Source organism: Lissotriton helveticus, chromosome 10, assembly GCF_964261635.1.
Source record: "Lissotriton helveticus chromosome 10, aLisHel1.1, whole genome shotgun sequence".
NCBI lineage: Eukaryota > Metazoa > Chordata > Amphibia > Caudata > Salamandridae > Lissotriton > Lissotriton helveticus.
The window spans coordinates 1,072,284,324-1,072,301,607 of NC_136071.1; the positions used below are offsets into that span (position 1 = coordinate 1,072,284,324).

Consider the following 17,284-nt stretch of genomic DNA (forward strand, 5'->3'; position numbering starts at 1 on the left):
AACTTAGAAAAATGCTTTTAAAAGCATTTTTCTAAGTTTTCGCTATTTACCACGAGGTTTGACCTCGCGGTAAATAGTGGGCCGAAATTGCGAATTCGCAATTTTTAAATGGATGATGAATTGCATTTAAGGAATCTCAAATAGAGATTCCTTAAATGTAATTCTTCGCAAAATAGCGAAATAGCTATTACCGATTTTTGCATTTGGGATGATGAATCCCAAATGCAAAAATAGCGCTCGCAAAGGGCCAGATTCTCAGAATCTGGCCCTTTGCGAGCCGATTTCGGCTTGATGAATTAGGTTGCATACTCCTTCATGAATCGATCTCTTTTGTGTACAGTAGATTGAGTTATGGGGTAGTGGTTCTTCTCGAGTTTCTATGTCCTCCCTTGAACGTTTTCACAGTTATCCAGTCCCTTCCCTCCTTCTGCTGTTTGTGTAGTGGTTTTATTGCATTATATAAATGAAAGGTGCTCTCGTATGCTGATGTTGCCGATTTCTCCAAGCCAAGCCCCGATTTTTTCCTTGGCAGCTGTCAGACTGGTCTGTTCTTCAGCCTTTGTACATTAAGGGGCCTGTTTATGAAAATTGTTGCATCGCTACGTGAAAACAGCGATACAACAGTTTTAATTGCGCCCTCCTTGTGACACAATGCATGTGCCATATTCCATGTACGGTGCTCCATGTCGCAAGGAGTTACCAATATATCAGTATTTTTGACATATCTGTAGGCGCAGCCATGATGCATTGCTGGAGTGTGTCACAAAGTGACGCAGCTCCAGCAATGGGTCATTACACATGGGCAAGTCCCATGTTAAATTTGCCTGTGTCTGTGAGCCAGGCATAAGATTCTGACGCAGTGGCGTCGTAGTGAGACACTTTTTGCGGGGGAATGCCCACCATGCATACATTATACCTGACGCAGGTATAATTTAGCACCGGGCTTTACAAAGTGACGCATCTGGTTAGATGTGTCACTTTGTAAATAGGGTGCAACATGATGCATTTTTTCCGCTGCCGGTGCGTCACAAAAAGTGATGCAACAGCTGCGCAAAAGTGTTGCAAGGCCTCATAAATAAGGTCCTGAGTTTCAGTGAATAGTTATCAATTTTGCATGATCAAGGGAAGAGTCTTGATTTGTTTAGATCCTATTCAAATCTTAGTTTCCATCACACTTCAGAATTACAAAAAAGTGTGTCATTTGTGCCTTAATAACTGCTGAATGTGCGCAGTTTATTTACATGTATTTACATTTTGATGTGTGTTACAAAAATGACATCCTATAGCCTTTCCTTTCACACTCCATGTACCCCAGCAAGATTGCCACATCATTTACTCTACTTTTCTTTCTCTGACTGTAAGGTGAGAGGAGTTTTTTTTTTTAAAAAACAAGCAGTAATTTGTCAGAAGACATAACCTGACTATTGACCTCTGTCTTCCAAGCTTAGCAAATGTGGCAAGATAAATACAGAATTTAAAGGCATCTTTCTGTATCAGTTGGACTTTTGTGACACATCAAAACTCGGGTCATGGCCAACCCACAGTTTACGAAACACTGCTGTACATGACTTCTTTTAACCCTCATCCATGCACAGGAGAGCGAATCAGATGAAATAGTGATGCTTGGGTACTATCCATTAGGCTTCAGCAAAGGTGTGGCTCACTGAGTATGGCAAGTTTTCTGGTGTGGTACTGTACACCTCGATCTGCCGCGACCCTTACTGTGAGGGTAGCATAATGGGAAACTGCCAGGGAACCAGGAAGCAGTGACATAGACTAGACAAAACACCAGAGGCCGCACATCACACATAAAGGTTCAGGAGTGAGACAATGCTTAGATCTGCGTCTCCCACCGACTAATTTCGCTTTTCCAAAGGTTGGTAGTGTTGTTCTGCTGTCAAAAGTTATTGATTCATCAATAATATAGGGTCATAAATATTATTCCCCATCACTTATTCCCCCCTCACCTAAGCATAATATGCTGAGCCAGGACTCCAAAGGTGACTTACAGATGTGTGGTTCACATTGCATAGAATAGCCATGCCGACATGAGTATCATCATAGTTTGTTGTACAAGCACAAACAACCCTTTGCCACTCAGGTGTGATGGAGGGACTTTGTAATACTTGTGTGTAAATTAACAAAATGCTCATACACTGTTGACATCCTTCAGTGTGAGTGGAGTTAGGATAGGCTGTTACCATTTCTTACTCTCCTTTTATCCACATTAATACATCTTAATCTACATCATCCAGGTCTAAAAACTGGGAAACTGAGTAAAATTCCCCTTACAATATCTTGATCACATAAGACAATACGCTTTGAGGTTGAAATGGGTACTGAACTGAGAGTGGAAAGTGTGTTACAAGATGTTTGTGAACAATTAACATAGAGCTTTTGCTGGTATTATCTTAATTTTCATGTCCTTGCCTTCTACGCCGCTAACGTATGCACCGGACACCCGCTTCTAGCAACCCCATACTATTCCTTACCGCATAGTATTCTGTACAGGTTATGCTCGCATATAGGCACTAGGTCTTTCTGAAGATGTTTATTTTTGGAATAATATCACAAAAAGGTATACAAGATAGCATACCATAATTTGAAAGTCACCCTTATGGCCTTCTTCTCCGCTAACATATGCACTGGACACCCACTTCAAGCAATCCGATATTATTCATTCCTGCATAGTGCTCTGTACACTTTTTATGCCCGCGTATAGGCACTAGGTCTTTCTGAAGATGTTTCTTTTTGGAATAAAATCACAGAAGGATATACAAGATAGCAACCATGATTTGGAATTTGCCCTTATGATAAAGGGAAAAAAACACAGTTATTGTCAAGTACAAAGCTGTCAAGATGCTGCATTTCACATAGGACAATGTCAATCATTCCTGAATTTTTAACTGACATCACCGGGTAATGTATTTTCGTTTTCACCCCATCCTTCTGCCAGTTTGACCCTATATATTCCAATGTGCAAAAAGATGCTAACCAAAAAAGCAAGACCGGTGGAAGATATGACACTCAATATGGAGAGGCTTGGTAGATATGCACATAGACATTTATTCGTGGAGCTTTCAGACCTATTGATGTGCATGCAAAATCTAATTTGCTTTTTTGTTTTAGAAAAATCTAGATTTTTGACCAATAGGTTAGAATGGTCTTCTTGTTACTTATTTCTCACTTTGATAGGGTTCAGTTGTGTCGTTTTTAGGTTGCTATTTATGTTTAGCAATGTGTGTTCTATAAATAAAATAACATAATATAACTTAGAGGGTCAGGGAGTAGACATTTCCAATAACTCAGGCTGAGCTAGTTGGGATCAGAAAACGCATTGAAAAGGACATGAGGATTTTTCGGAAATCTCGCTTGGATTGTGTGATGAGGGATGCGCCCACCTGATGCGTTTCCAGGGAGGTCCCACACCCCCTCAGAACAGAAGGTGGGCCCTAGAGGACGTTTGGGAACTGCACAAGAGCCACACATCGGTGGAGGGTGCTAGAATCGAGCTATGAGGAAGGATCAGTATAAAGGATCAAAAACAGTGACGCGAAAGACACCCTTGCTGAATGAAGTGTCTGCTTGTTGGAAAAGGACCTGAACCCGATCAGAGACTCAGAGGCTCGAGGAACTGCTGCCATCCCTCACCAACTCCACCTTGAAGCCATGAGCAGCTAAGGAAGATGGGAAGTCGTGTTGGCGACCTCAGTTGAGGACGAGGATGGGGGTAGGCAATTCCTGTATTTTAGTACTTAACATGAGACCCACAACAGAAGGTTGTCTGAGCTCATGAACAATTAGTTTAGCAGTGACGGCTCTGGCTCTGCCATCCTCTAGCGCGGAAAACAAAAGTCAGTCTGACTATAGCCAGAAGCCCTGACTATCCCAAAAAAATAGGAAAATGACTAAATTATCACCATCACTCAAGAAGGTAGCATTCTCTGAAATAGATATTGGGTTTGACAATACAGTAAGGAGCGACGATTTACAAGCCCCTTGCACCATTTTTGCGTCACTTTTCGCATGTTAAAAGTGGCACAAAAGTGGCGCAAGGGGCTTGTAAATCAGCCCCTTAATGCGCACAACCCTCTCAGGCCTACAGGGGCTGATAATAGAACGCAAATGCAGACAGCAGGGAGCAGTCTACAACATAAATCAGACGCAAAAGGAAGCAGTGTCCTGCTCTGTGAACCAGAGACCGTGGCCTGCCAAACAGATACGGCAAAGGGCGATTTAGACACACTAGTATACTGGCCATTGAGCATAAATACTAGCTTAAGGAGCTTATAACTGATGTCTGGTCAATCAAACTGGACAAGAGCTGGAAGTAGTATAGGCATAGTTGAAATGCAAATGGAGGGGAAATCAATGGCAGAGAAAATACTAAAGGGCCAGGGAACGGGCAGAGAAGCTTTACAAACCCTCATGACTGATAATATAATAGATCCTTCAGGTATAGGTATCAAGAGTTACTCTGTGTTTACTAACAAGTACGCCATGTCGGAGGCAAACAGAAACAAATGGATGCAGCACATTTGTCAAATGGTTCACCCAGGGGTGGTTCCCCCGCTAAGGCGGAGGTGCGTTGCTTCGCTGTTCACAGAGCAGAAAAAAATAATTTTCTTTTTCTTGGCTACAAGGCTTGATTGGGGGCAGGGCGGGGCTGGGGTCACAGTGGGAGGAGTGGTTTGCACACTCAAAGTGTGCATGACTGCTTGGCTGGCCTTCTTGGCCTGGCCAAACAGTCATGCACGCTTTGCATTTTCCCCACCAGGCTGTAATGCACAGCCTGGTGAGGAACATGCAACGGCCCCCAGCTAAACCACAACGCTCAGACCAATCATAACGCTGCATTGTAGCATTGTGATTGGCTATGGGGAACCAATCACAACACTGCATTTCTGCGTTGTGATTAACTATGGAGAGCCTGGCTGCTTCCTAGTTTGGACGTCGCCTAGAAGAGAAGCAGCGAGACGACGGCCGTTTCAAAGGTAAGGTACATTTTTTTAACATATATTCCCCTCACCCCTGTTCCCTGCCAGCCACCAATGGGTTCGCCAGGTAAATTATTGGGCTGCATATGTAATTTACCTCGAGAACACCTAGACAAATGTCTGATTACAGGGGTCATCACCTACTAGCCAGACCATGGAGTTAGTAGTTGCCCAAATACTTTGTTAACTCAGTGACAGTGAAAAGGTAGGGAAATTCCTCTCCTTATCCTGAATGAGTGAACATAGAATAGCTTTCCTCCTTTTTGCAGCCCTGACAAATGCTCCTGACCTGGCTTCAAATACAAAAAGAAACACACATTTGCAATGCAATAGGTCTCACCGTTGCCAGATGATAAGCTATTGGCTTTGTAAATGACAACGCCTTTTATTTATGTTTTAAAAACCAACACGTAAATAAAAGGCATTGCCATTTACAATGCCAATAGCTCAAACTCTCACAACTAAGAGAACTATTGCATTGCAAATGCTTGTTTTTCATGGACACGGGGAGATTAAGTGATTTGCCAAGAATCACAGGATGTTTAGTGTCATTGCTGAGACTCGAACCCGGTTCCCCAGAGTCGAGGTAGACAGCCCTAGCCGTTAGGCCAATTTCGCTCCCCATGGGTTAACATCTGTGCATGTGTAAGACATGCATTACATGTCCGATAGCTTGATGGGTTCATGTGTGTGTTGCAGAGATTCTTGGACAATATGCAGATCACAAGTTTCAATTCTAGTAAAATACTTCATTTGTATATGCACCCGGCATGTATAAACTGTGGGGCATACATTCTAATTATAGCAGGCTTTAATGCAAACTTTCCTTATTTGGTTGATCAAATGGTTTTCGCTGAATTAGAGTAATAAACACTTAATTGTTAAGTATAAATAAACAATTCAGTTTTTATACACTAATAACTGTCCCATAAATTACTTGCATATGTTATGTTATGTTATGTTATGTTATGTTAATATGATTTTTAACGAATACCCGAAGGTGTCTTTTGCGCTGGACCCAAGTAGCCATGACAGAAGGAGAAGAAAGAGCATAGATTCAATGCACTTAGTTAAACAACCAGGTTTTCAGACTTTTTCTAAAGGTAATGAGGGAGTTGGCCGCTCGTATATCAAGTCGGAGAGTGTTCCAGAGTTTAGCTGTACAATAGCTTATACTTCGGCCTCCCCAATTTGGCGTACAAATTTTAGGTACCAGCATCAACCTGGCGTTAGTAGACCTTAAACATCTACCTGGGTGGTACCATGCTAACAAACCTTTATGTGGCTCTGGCCCAATATTGTTGAGTGCCTTGTAAGCACGGCAAAGTACTTTAAACTTGATGCGCTGAGTTACTGGTAACCAGTGGAGTTTCCGCATGTCATCTGAAACAGATTGATATTTTAGTACATCCAGCAAGAGCTTAACAGCGGCATTCTGTACCATTTGCAGTTTATTCAAATGTTGCTTCTGTAACCCAGGATAAAGGCCATTGCAGTAATCTAATTTCAATAGCACTAACATTGTTACAACCGTCCTCCTAAGGTCTGAAGGGATGAAGGGTATAATTTTCCTCAGTTTTCTTATCAGATAGAAAGCAGCTGACACTGCTGCATTAGTTTGCTTAGAAAAGGTAAATTTGTTATTGATTAACACCCCGAGGTTCTTTGCCTTTTCTACCGGCTTCGGGAGTTCTCCGATATCCACCGCCCACCATAAGTCATCCCATGTGGCTCGGAGGTTGCGGAAGATAACTACCTCGGTTTTATCCGAGTTCAATTTAAGGCAATGCCCACCCATCCGATGACTAACTTTCCTCATACAATTCTGTAATTGTGAAGCAGGTGGAGCTTGATCTTTATGCACCTCTACTACAATGTGAATGTCATTGGCGTATGATGTCAGAAGAAAGCCGAATTTTTGGACCAAAGGGGCCAATTCGGACACATATATGTTAAACAAAGATGGGCTTAACGATGACCCATGAGGAACCCCGCACGGTAGTACGTATGGGGCAGCTTGAAACTGAACCAAGGGTCACAGTCTGGTTCCTATTTTTTTAATTATGCTATTAAAGAGAGAACTGAGTTCTCTACTCCTATTTTTCCCAGACGCTGGAGCAGTGTGTTATGGTGCACAGTATCGATGGCAGCCGACAAATTGAGGAGAATCAGAACAGCCACACCTCCCTGGTCCATTGCTGCTCTGATCTCCTCGGTAGCCATGATTAGTGCCGTTTCCATACAATGCCCTGAACGGAATCCAAATTGAGAGGGGTCAAGTAGTTCCTTTTCTTGAATGAACTGTGTAAGTTGATTGTTCATTATTTTTTCAGATATTTTCCCCGGAAAAGGTAGCTTAGCAATTGAACGATAATTGTTTGTTATATTTATATTCAGATTAGTCTTCTTTATCAAAGGGAGAATAGCTGCGTCCTTCCAGATGGCCGGGAATATGTTGGAAACTGTTCTCTAATAGCCTTTATACCTGCAAGAATCAATATATAAATATAAAAGTGCACTGTAGTGTCAAGCAGCGGCAATCAAAAGAACTTATGGCATACACAGTTCGGGCCATTTAAGGCACCGCCAGATGTCCAACCAGCGTCATTCTTTCACAGGGTTTGAGGCCGCCATCGTGCCTCCCAGAACATTGGAAGGTCGATCCCACCATTCTGCTGCAGTGAATGAAGCCTGCAGTAGACTTACCAGGCCCGCTACCAACTGCATACTGGCCCCACTAACGAGCAGGAGTCAGGAGGGAACTCAAGAACAGGACAGTGAGGAGGAAGAGATTAAGTACCGAGACTCGGTCCTGTCCCAACCGTGGTGCTATGAAACTCGCCTGAAAGGACTCAGTAGAGGAGAGAGTAACTCTGCAAAGAGGAAGTGGAGTGGCACAGCTGAGGACCATCACACTACAGGTCATAGGGTGGACATGTCGGTGGCGCGACCCCGCTAGAAGTGGGCTTCTGCGAGGGAGCGACCACCCTGTCGCACCAGTAGACAGCAGCAACGCAACTTTTGATCCACGCACGTGTGGCGGGCAGTCAGTCTGGCGACTGGGGCCAGGGAGCACAAGGTTGCGACGAGGAACTGCTCTGACTGAGTGCGAGATTAGGGGACTGTGACTTCCACTCCACACCCGTGAGAATCATGAAAGGTATAATTGAGAAGTGACCGCAACTGGGGGTGATCATCAATTTGGTGACGCGATTCGGCTAACGATAGAGAGACAAAGATCACAGGGGTCAGAGATACAGGACACGGAAAGTGGCAGTGGGGCACCACCTTGGCAGATATGAAATCAATCGCGTTCCTCGCGCTAAAAGGAGGCAGCAGGGGGAGGGGCGAGATGAGGTGGCAAGCAAAAGCGTTTCACTTGGGAGAGCGAGCAGCACCAGGACCGATAATTGCTTCCATATGGTGCCTTGAGCTCCCGCAAGGGAATCTCCACACGTACACGCGTTGCCATTGAAGGCAATGGAATAAGTGCACGTTTTTGACTGAAAAGCCAAAGCGATTGCAAATGGTCTTTTTGCCTCTGCAGCGCATGCGTGCAGTGTAGGCGAGACCTAAAAACTATGGACACAATCCTGAAAAATGTCAAACACTTGCCGTCATTACAGATATCTATGCCTAAATCCATTGTTTTTTTGCTCGCCATGCCATTCCAGTTTGGACTAAACCATATGCAAATCAGTCGTGGCCCTACTCCCCATGGGAATAGTCCAGACCAAACTTCCAGGCCAAGCCCTCCCTGGACTGGAAACAAGCATCCTACGACCAGTTCGGTGTATCACCCCTCATCAGCCAGGATAGTTTGACTTTGGTGGCATGGTGAGCATGGGACTCACATCTAGACATACCCTTCCCACTTATGGCGACAAATGTAAAAAGAACAAATGATGGACGGAATGCTGAACAATGTTATACACTCACCCCAGTGCAGAGATCTGGGCATAAATCCATAGTTTTTGTGCTCATTATATCATTCCAGTTTGGGCACAGCCCTATGCAAATCAGTCTTAACCCTGCTCCCCATCGAAACAGTCCAGCCCAAACTGCCAGGATAGGTCCTCCCCAGACTGGAAACAAGTATCCTAGGACCGGTTTTGGAGTATCACCCCTCATCAGCCAGGGTAGCTTGACTCCGGTGGCATGGTGAGCACGGGGCCCACGTCTGTGCATACCCGTCCCAAAAAGAACAAACGACGGATGGAATGCTGAACAATGTCAAACAATCACCCCTATTACAGAGATCTGGGCCTAAATCCTGGCCTGACCTGACTTCAGGAACCAGTGAGGGCAGATTTTTATATAAAAAGAACTATAGCAAGTTTCTGAATTTTAAAGCAAACGATAATCAATTTTATAGGTGTGAAATTTAGGTTAACTACTTAAAACTCATACAAATTAATCACTACAGATGTAGAAAATATTTTCAGTTTACTAATTTTATATTTTTATGTAGAAAAAGAAAACAAATTCATAAATTAATTGATCATCCATATCACACATTTTTTTGGCGTTGAGTTATATTCTTTTTCATAAGTATTAGGTTCATTATATATACACAGTTACAGCTCCTTTCAAATACAATTATACAATGATGTCAGTATTGATATATCTGAGAGTTGATGATATGATGATGGCAAGCGGCAGGGTTGAAAACTACGCGCGTTTCGGCATTGCTGCCTTCATCAGGAACACCGTCTATGTATATACAGTAATGTGTACTTAATGAAGATATTGAAGCTTATGGCGATGGATCAAGGTCAATGAAGATGTAAAGAGATACTTGATATCCAAGGGTCAATGTTCCACTCTCTTTATTTATTTGATCAATTGATTATCGTTTGCTTTAAAGTTCAGAAACTTGCTATAGTTCTTTTTATATAAAAATCTTAGTTCCCTACGCATGGCAAGTATATTTGTTCTGTAACGGTGCCCGCATTTTCCTAAACTACCAGTGAGGGCAGAAGCATGCCAGCTAATTAAGGTATGTTTAGGGCATTGTACCCAAAAACATCCCACATCTATTCATTTTACCCATACCTGATGTACCTATTAATAAAGGAATTTAATTAGGTTTACACCAAGGTATTTTAGAAACATCTGGATTACAGTTTATCCAGTCTTTCACTTTATTAACAACTCCCTTACAACTGGAGTTGAGTCCGCCCTGGTAGTACCATTTTACCAGGGTGAGATGAGATTGCCGATAATTAAGCTTTCCGAAAATTGCGTGTGAGGCTTCCTCATCCAGATAAGCTTGTTTATAGGCTTGCCCTAGGATGTAAATATAATGACCAAATTTATCATTTTCTGAAATTCCCAACGTACCTATTTTGTGTTTCTGAGTAAATGGAAGGTAACACAATCAATTAACCTCACCTGAGGGACACGACACAGTTGCCTTATGCCCTCCTACGTTTTCCAATCTATATTGAACTCCTAGCAATAGCAATAAGATTGGCTCCAGCAATAAGATACATATTCCCGGGTGCCCCTAAACTGAAATTATATGCAAATTATAGGGTTTTATATACCAACCCCCTATACAATGCTCAGTTGAGGCAGTATTCCAATTAATGGCAGAATACTCAGCAGTGAGCTGGTATAAAATGAATGAGGCCAAAACTGTCATTCTACTGTTTAATACCTCCTCCAGATGGTGCCAAAAGTTTTATCAATACACTATAACAAATCACTTAAAAAATATCTTGGAATTCATGTCATTGAAAATCTGGACTAGCTATTTCAAATAAACATTAAGCCTGCCAAAGCAAAGATACAAAGGCTACTGGTAATATGGAATAACCTCCCAGTGTCGATAATTGGTAAAATCACAATCAATAAGATGAATATCTTAATGAAATCAGTATTTTTATTCTCTTCTATACCGTGTGTAACATGCAATAGTTTTTTAAAGCAATAGATTCAATAATACTGAGTTTCCTATGGCAACACCATATTTCCCAAGTTAGTCTAAAGATACGGCAACTACATAAAGAAGAAGGGAATCTCTCCTGGTCAGACCTGATAATTATTATCAGGCAGCATACCTAATAATTCTACCTTACTTTTACAGCTCCCTGGGAGATAACATATTCAATAATTTCTTCTTCAAACAAATAGAACCCTGGCGTATAATGCTCCAAAGGTTGATAGATTCAGAACCCTAAATTGGTAAAATTTCAGACCTGCCAACTCATCGGGTGTAACTGTGTGGCACACAATAGCAGCTCCCTTTACACGGCCATCTGGTGAGGTGACTGTACCACACAGTGGCAGGGGAAACGAGCTCAAAGCTGTTGTAAACATTGGATTTCAAACTCATTGCTAGATACTTTGAACTGCCAATATCCATTAAGGTTTTAAAAGATACCCCAGGACACCAGCACCAGCCTCTACAAGCATTTTTGGGGGAGGATGGGGTTTGTTAGTGGAACAGGGGCTAAAGTACCTCTTAGGTACTTCTCATCACGAAGCCCCGCCCCCGTCCAAGGCCCCACCCTCTCATCACATGGTGACATTTTTGTTTTAATAGGCAGGTCTGCAATTTAGCCTCCAGGTCATGTATCATGCATTGCATAAACAATTGCTCCAGTACCTAAAGATACCCAGTATACATGCTGAATCACACTTGACATATATACACTTGGAAATGACACCACTGGAGCTTAAACGCTGTGGGGTGGGGGTTGGTATGGAGAAAATTGGGAACTGGGTAATAGCGGGTACAATAAATACATGGGAAAAGGTTTCATGTATCATGTGGTGGACATAGACAAATACATGGCCAAATGTCTGCGTAATCCATCATTGCTAACATAGAAAGCCCCAAATAACTACTGGTACATATCTTTAAGAAACATATATACCCATCAGGAATAGTATAATGGGCTAAGTAAATTCAAACTTATAAGAATATCTCAATTAACCTACAAGAACAAATCTTTAAAAGGTGGCTTCAAAAAACATCACTCATTGTCGGCCCAGCTATTTCAAGGGAGGCACTAGAGCATAATATAACAGCCTTAAGAGGGGCAGACTACAAAAAGAATGCAAACATGCACTTAGTGGTTGGCATACTATTCCCCAAAGTCATTGCATAAGCTAAATCCCAACATATGTAAAGATTGTCTAAGATGTTCAGGAACTGGTGATTGGATGCATGTGTTTTGGTTATGTCCAAATCTAGATGGTTTCTGTGATAAGATATGCCACTGAAATGTTTAAATATTGAAATTTAATATCCTCCCATTGAATCCCTCTCTGCTCATTATATCAGCCTTCATCTTATTCCCTGCAGCTTGCTCAGCGCCAAGATGCTCCCTTGGGAGCGAACGCTCGCGCTTTACAAATACACACAAATATCAAATATCAAATATCAAATATTTCCAGATGCAATTGTTATTTTGTTGGGATGTACTTCACATCTGGGATTAAAACCCAAGCTAAAAAAAGGTGGTACATCATATGTTTAATAGCAAGGACAGTCATCACCACTTTTTGGGAAAACAAAGAGCCATATTCTTTCACTATATGGGTAAATACAATAAGGAAAGTTTATAAAAAAGGGAAAGGGTATATGCAACAATACAGGTTCTACCATAACGTATAATCAGATGTGGAAGTAATAATGAGAACACTTCTTGGTAAAAAGTTAATTTACAATTGAGTGGACTGGATATAAATTGTTTATAAAAAATGATTATGTAATAACCTCTTTATTATGACTGTGGTGGTCCTCCAGCAGCACCACCACTGCTCCGTCCACAGGAGGACCACCAAGGCCATAGTGCACCCTCCCGCCAGATTCAGATTTGAATCCAGGTTAGGCGGGCCGTGCTGCAGCGGTCTCACAGGGTCGGCTACTAGGCACATAGGAGGGCCTAACATGCAGCCCACAGCCATGACAGCACCAACTGCACATTCCTGCCAGGTGTGAAATGCATGGCATACCATGCAGGAATTGCGGTGCAATTACAGGGGGATAATACATGTGCTACTGCGCATGCAACTCCAGGACCAGATCCGTCAGAGAGCCCCCTTAGTTGCCTCTCTGCCACCCTTTTCATGGCGGGCTCACTGCAATGAAAAGGGCTGTGAAAAGGCAACTTGTAATATGCTCAGCAGTGCCGGCAGACGGCCAGCCCATCCTTGATCCCGGCGGAACCAGTGGTCTTGTGGTGGTCCGATCACCACACTCACAATACTGCGGGCGGACCCGCCGTACTCATGGTAAGGCACTAAATATTGAGGATTTCGAGGGTGTGCTGTAGACAAACCGGTCAGATTAATTTGATGTTTATGATAGATGAAATCTTTTCATTTTGTGGATAGATCAGTGTTTTTAAATAGAAACCTAAGTTAATAAAATTGCTTAAAAAAAAAGTGCCATGTTTTTTTATATGATGTTGGTCACAGACGCTTCCCTCCTTCTTCACAGGTCATAAACGTTAACAGGTATGTTTTTGGAGGGCTAAAAAAATAATATGTAATATTATTAGCATTATTAGTAGTAGTACTAGCAGTGATAGTATTCTGTACATAGCGCAGCAACGTCAGTAGTGTTATAAATAGTAGTGCCCATTTTCAGTAGATTGTAACCCATGCTATTCTCCCAAAGGTCCGTTGCCTTGAAAAAAAATACAAAATTACTTTTGTTAGACTCCATCGAAGAGATGGAATTGCTCTTCATACATTGGTTGGGGCTATCATAAAATGTTCAGCTGTTAAACTTTCAGAGCTGTTTCGATTTACTCTTAAAATGTAAATCAAACAATTGTTAAGTAAAGTTGTGGCAGGCGTTAAAAGATCGCTATTACTGTGAACTGAATATTTCCAGTCCTGTGTATTTATTCAACAGACAATGCATTCTGGGAATTGTCGTTTTTAACTCCAATTGAACTTCAAAGGGCAAGGTAACAAAGGAATGTAGTAGGAAAGTATAGGAATCGAAAGTTGCTATCCCCAGTGATATGGAGCCATGTGGAAAGGAACGATCGAGTTTCTTAGAACAACTAACCCCTTCCATGATAAGGATTAAAGTTTTTTTCATTTTTTTTAAAGACATGCTTTTATCCGCCTCATGAATTGCAAAAATGTTAAAATGTGCACACAAAAAAAGTTTGGTGCTAATGCGCCTTCCCCCCAAATCCAACACTGCTCAGTGACTCACTTTCAAACGGGTTTGTTCTTTGTCTCCGACGCGCACTCGCCCGTGAAAGTGTCTTTGTATTTCGAAGCAGCCCCTGGTCAACAAATCCAACACTTTTGGATCCCTCCTTTAACAGGGCATCCCTATTCGACAGCTGCAAGAATATCGTGCATTCCAGCTCCTTTTAGCGCTCGCCCCCACCTTCCACCAATCCCCCTCGCCACCCACACACTTTACAGTTAAAAGGTCCTTTTCCCTCATACTCACTCTCCCGTGTAAATTGAATTCAATTCTACACAGTTTACTAATTTCACTTACAACATTTACACAATAATTCTATTTACCACAGCTTGAGCGTAAACGTGCACTCGTATCTTTTACTCTGGGTTGCAAATATTATAAATAGGGTATCTCCAGGTCCAAAATTAGCCCGGCACAACCTGTCTAAATTCGTCCTTGTTGTTGTGTCTTTAAACTATCTTAATTCCATTTCTGAAATACTTGGTGGAAAAAAAATCAGTTTCTGAAATACTTGGTGAAAATATCCTCCAAACAAGCAGAATAGCAAAATTCTAAGAAATAATACACAAAACGTGCGTGTTTATCTGCACAAAAATTATGTAGAGAATGGGACGTGCTGAATTTATAAAGTTAATAGCACTGGCAGTTAATTCAGCATTGCGCAGCGCCTGGAAGAATCGTTCTTAGCATCCGGCATATTAACGCGCTGCAGTAGCGGCAACAGGTTTGCGCTGCTATGACTATTCGCGGATGATAGTCTGAGCAGATATAATTCTAATTACCATACTGGCAGAGCTCGCCCTCGTATCCCTTGGAGCAGAAGCAGGTGTTGTTCCTGATGCACAGCCCCACGTGCTGGCAGGGGGGGTTACACACGGCCTCGGGGTCAAAGACGAAGGGGACCGCGACCCCTCGGGATGCCTTGGACCGGGCCGCGCAGGCCCCGCTGCACAGCGCCCCGATCAGCAGCGCCAGGCTCGCCCACCACGCGGACTGTCCCCGGGGTGACATGCTGTCCTTCGGTCCGGCTGTTCCGTCCGCCTGTCCTGTCACCTCTTCGCTTGAGGACGGGAAGTGCTGCGGTCTCTCGCTCTGCCCCGCTTCCTCCCCTGCCTCCAAGTGGCTCGCAGCACGGGCTTCCCTTCTCTCTCAAGCACCAATCGGCAGCAGCAGGGATTGCCCATTGTGCGCTGTAGTTTGCATAGGGAAAATGCATTCTTTCCTTCCCTTCCTCGAAACAAAGAAAACAGCACTGTGGATTAGAAAATACTACCGCAGAAGTGTATTAACTGAGCCACTGTGGCAAAAACAGCATCTAAAGCAAAAAATCGTAATAAGATATGGGCGTCCTATTGCCAGCCATGTGAGCAAAATAATTGTAATGATGTGAGAGGAAATCACATCGCTGGGGTGGATGTCTTTATTGTTACTGTTATCCACCACTTATATAGCACCCACTAAGCCATAAGCATGGTTTCGCAGAGCTTTCGACAGACGCAGATTTCTCAATACAATGCGTTCCAAGTCAGGCAATTGTTTAAACACACCACGCATGATTCGATTCATGGGGCATGGTTCGATTCATGGGGCATAAGACTTTCCAGGCCGGTAAAACCACTCTACCCAGGCCCTCTTGAAGCTCGTCCGGCGACAAAAGGGAAAAAAGAAAATCGGATAGAAAAAAAGGAGCAGGCAATTTCAGTACTACGGAACGCTAGAGGGAACAGCCCTTCACCGACAATCTATCCCCTAACTACAACAGGTAACCAAATAAACTCCAAGGATGACGCTGCCTACTGGCGCAGGCTAACAGACACATTAAACAAACAGAAAAATAATTGACCTTCCAAAAAACCCCAAAAGAATAGTACCCAGGAAATCCTCGACCTATTGTCCTGGAATATAGCCGGAGCCAGGAAATGGATGGAAGAAGGCTTGCCCCCCCCCCCCCACAATTGGACAGCATGCGACATCATTGCCCTCCAAGAAACATGGGCATTGGAGGAGCTACCTCTTGTTGGATACACTCACTTCAATATACCAGAAAGGAAAAATTTCCTCTATGGTCGACCAAAAGGGGGTTTATCAGTTTATATCGCGTCGGACATCAAGATTAACTCAGAACAAATAGCCCCTTATGGGCCAAACATGCAATTAATAAAACTATCTATGCTAGGCAGGCCAACTCCGACACTGGTTTACTTCTATGCACCTCCAAAGGTGAAAGAGAAACAAGCCGCATTGGATCAGCTAGTATCCATAATCAGGGATACTCGAAACAATAATCCACCCTGGGAAATCATCGTAACAGGTGATTTTAATTCAAATCAAATCTATACGCCTGAGGATGATGAGATTATAGCAGCTGACAATTAATTTTGGAATGTCAAGCCTCAAACTCAGCTGCAAACAGAGCGATTCGATCCAATTGGTCAAAAACTGGTAACTAGCCTGGAATTCCTAGGGCTGCGGTTCCTTAACGGAAGAATCAAAGGTGACAATCCGCCGCAGTACACCCATCTAGGAACCTTGACGGCCTCAAGGCTCGATTACACAGCAGTCTCTCTTCCTCTATTGCCATTCGTCCAGCAATTTTCAAGAGAATACACCTCAAAAAGTGATCATTCATATCAGCATATTTATTATGAACGCAGAGAAAATCCATCACCAGACGGGGATCTCTTTGTAACCAGGCTTCACGTTACGTGGTTAGCCCACGGGAGAAGAAGGACGCAACAAATAAGGTCAAACAAGCACGGTATAGCGAAGAGGACATAAGAAGAATCATAAGGAAGTCACGTGGCAACGGAGCTCCAGGGCCGAATGGGATCCCTCCAATAAATTATTTGAAGAGATAACAACTGAAAACGAAATACCGTCAAGTTGGCAGGGCTCTATAATCTCACCAATCTTTAAAGGAGGAGACAGAACATCCCCAGCTAATTACAGACTGATCGCCCTCCTAGATGTGGAGGCGAATTACTTTGCATCCCTCGTCCTGGAAGATCTAATAAATTGGTCCGACGACACAAAGAGAATACCGTTGAACCAAACAGGCTTCAGGAAAGGAACTGGGACACTGACAAATATTATGTCTCTC

General features: G+C 42.9%; 1 protein-coding gene across 1 annotated transcript in view; it reads right to left on the reverse strand.

Annotated features, from left to right (window-relative positions):
* Window positions 1-15,288, reverse strand: part of LOC144785611 (uncharacterized) — a 111,461-nt gene extending 96,173 nt beyond the window's left edge. The window contains exon 1 of the mRNA XM_078664423.1: window positions 14,967-15,288. Within this exon, the coding sequence (XP_078520549.1) occupies window positions 14,967-15,195 (229 nt within the window). The 5' untranslated portion in view covers window positions 15,196-15,288. The remainder of the gene's footprint in view (window positions 1-14,966) is intronic.
* Window positions 15,289-17,284: the final 1,996 nt, after the last annotated feature.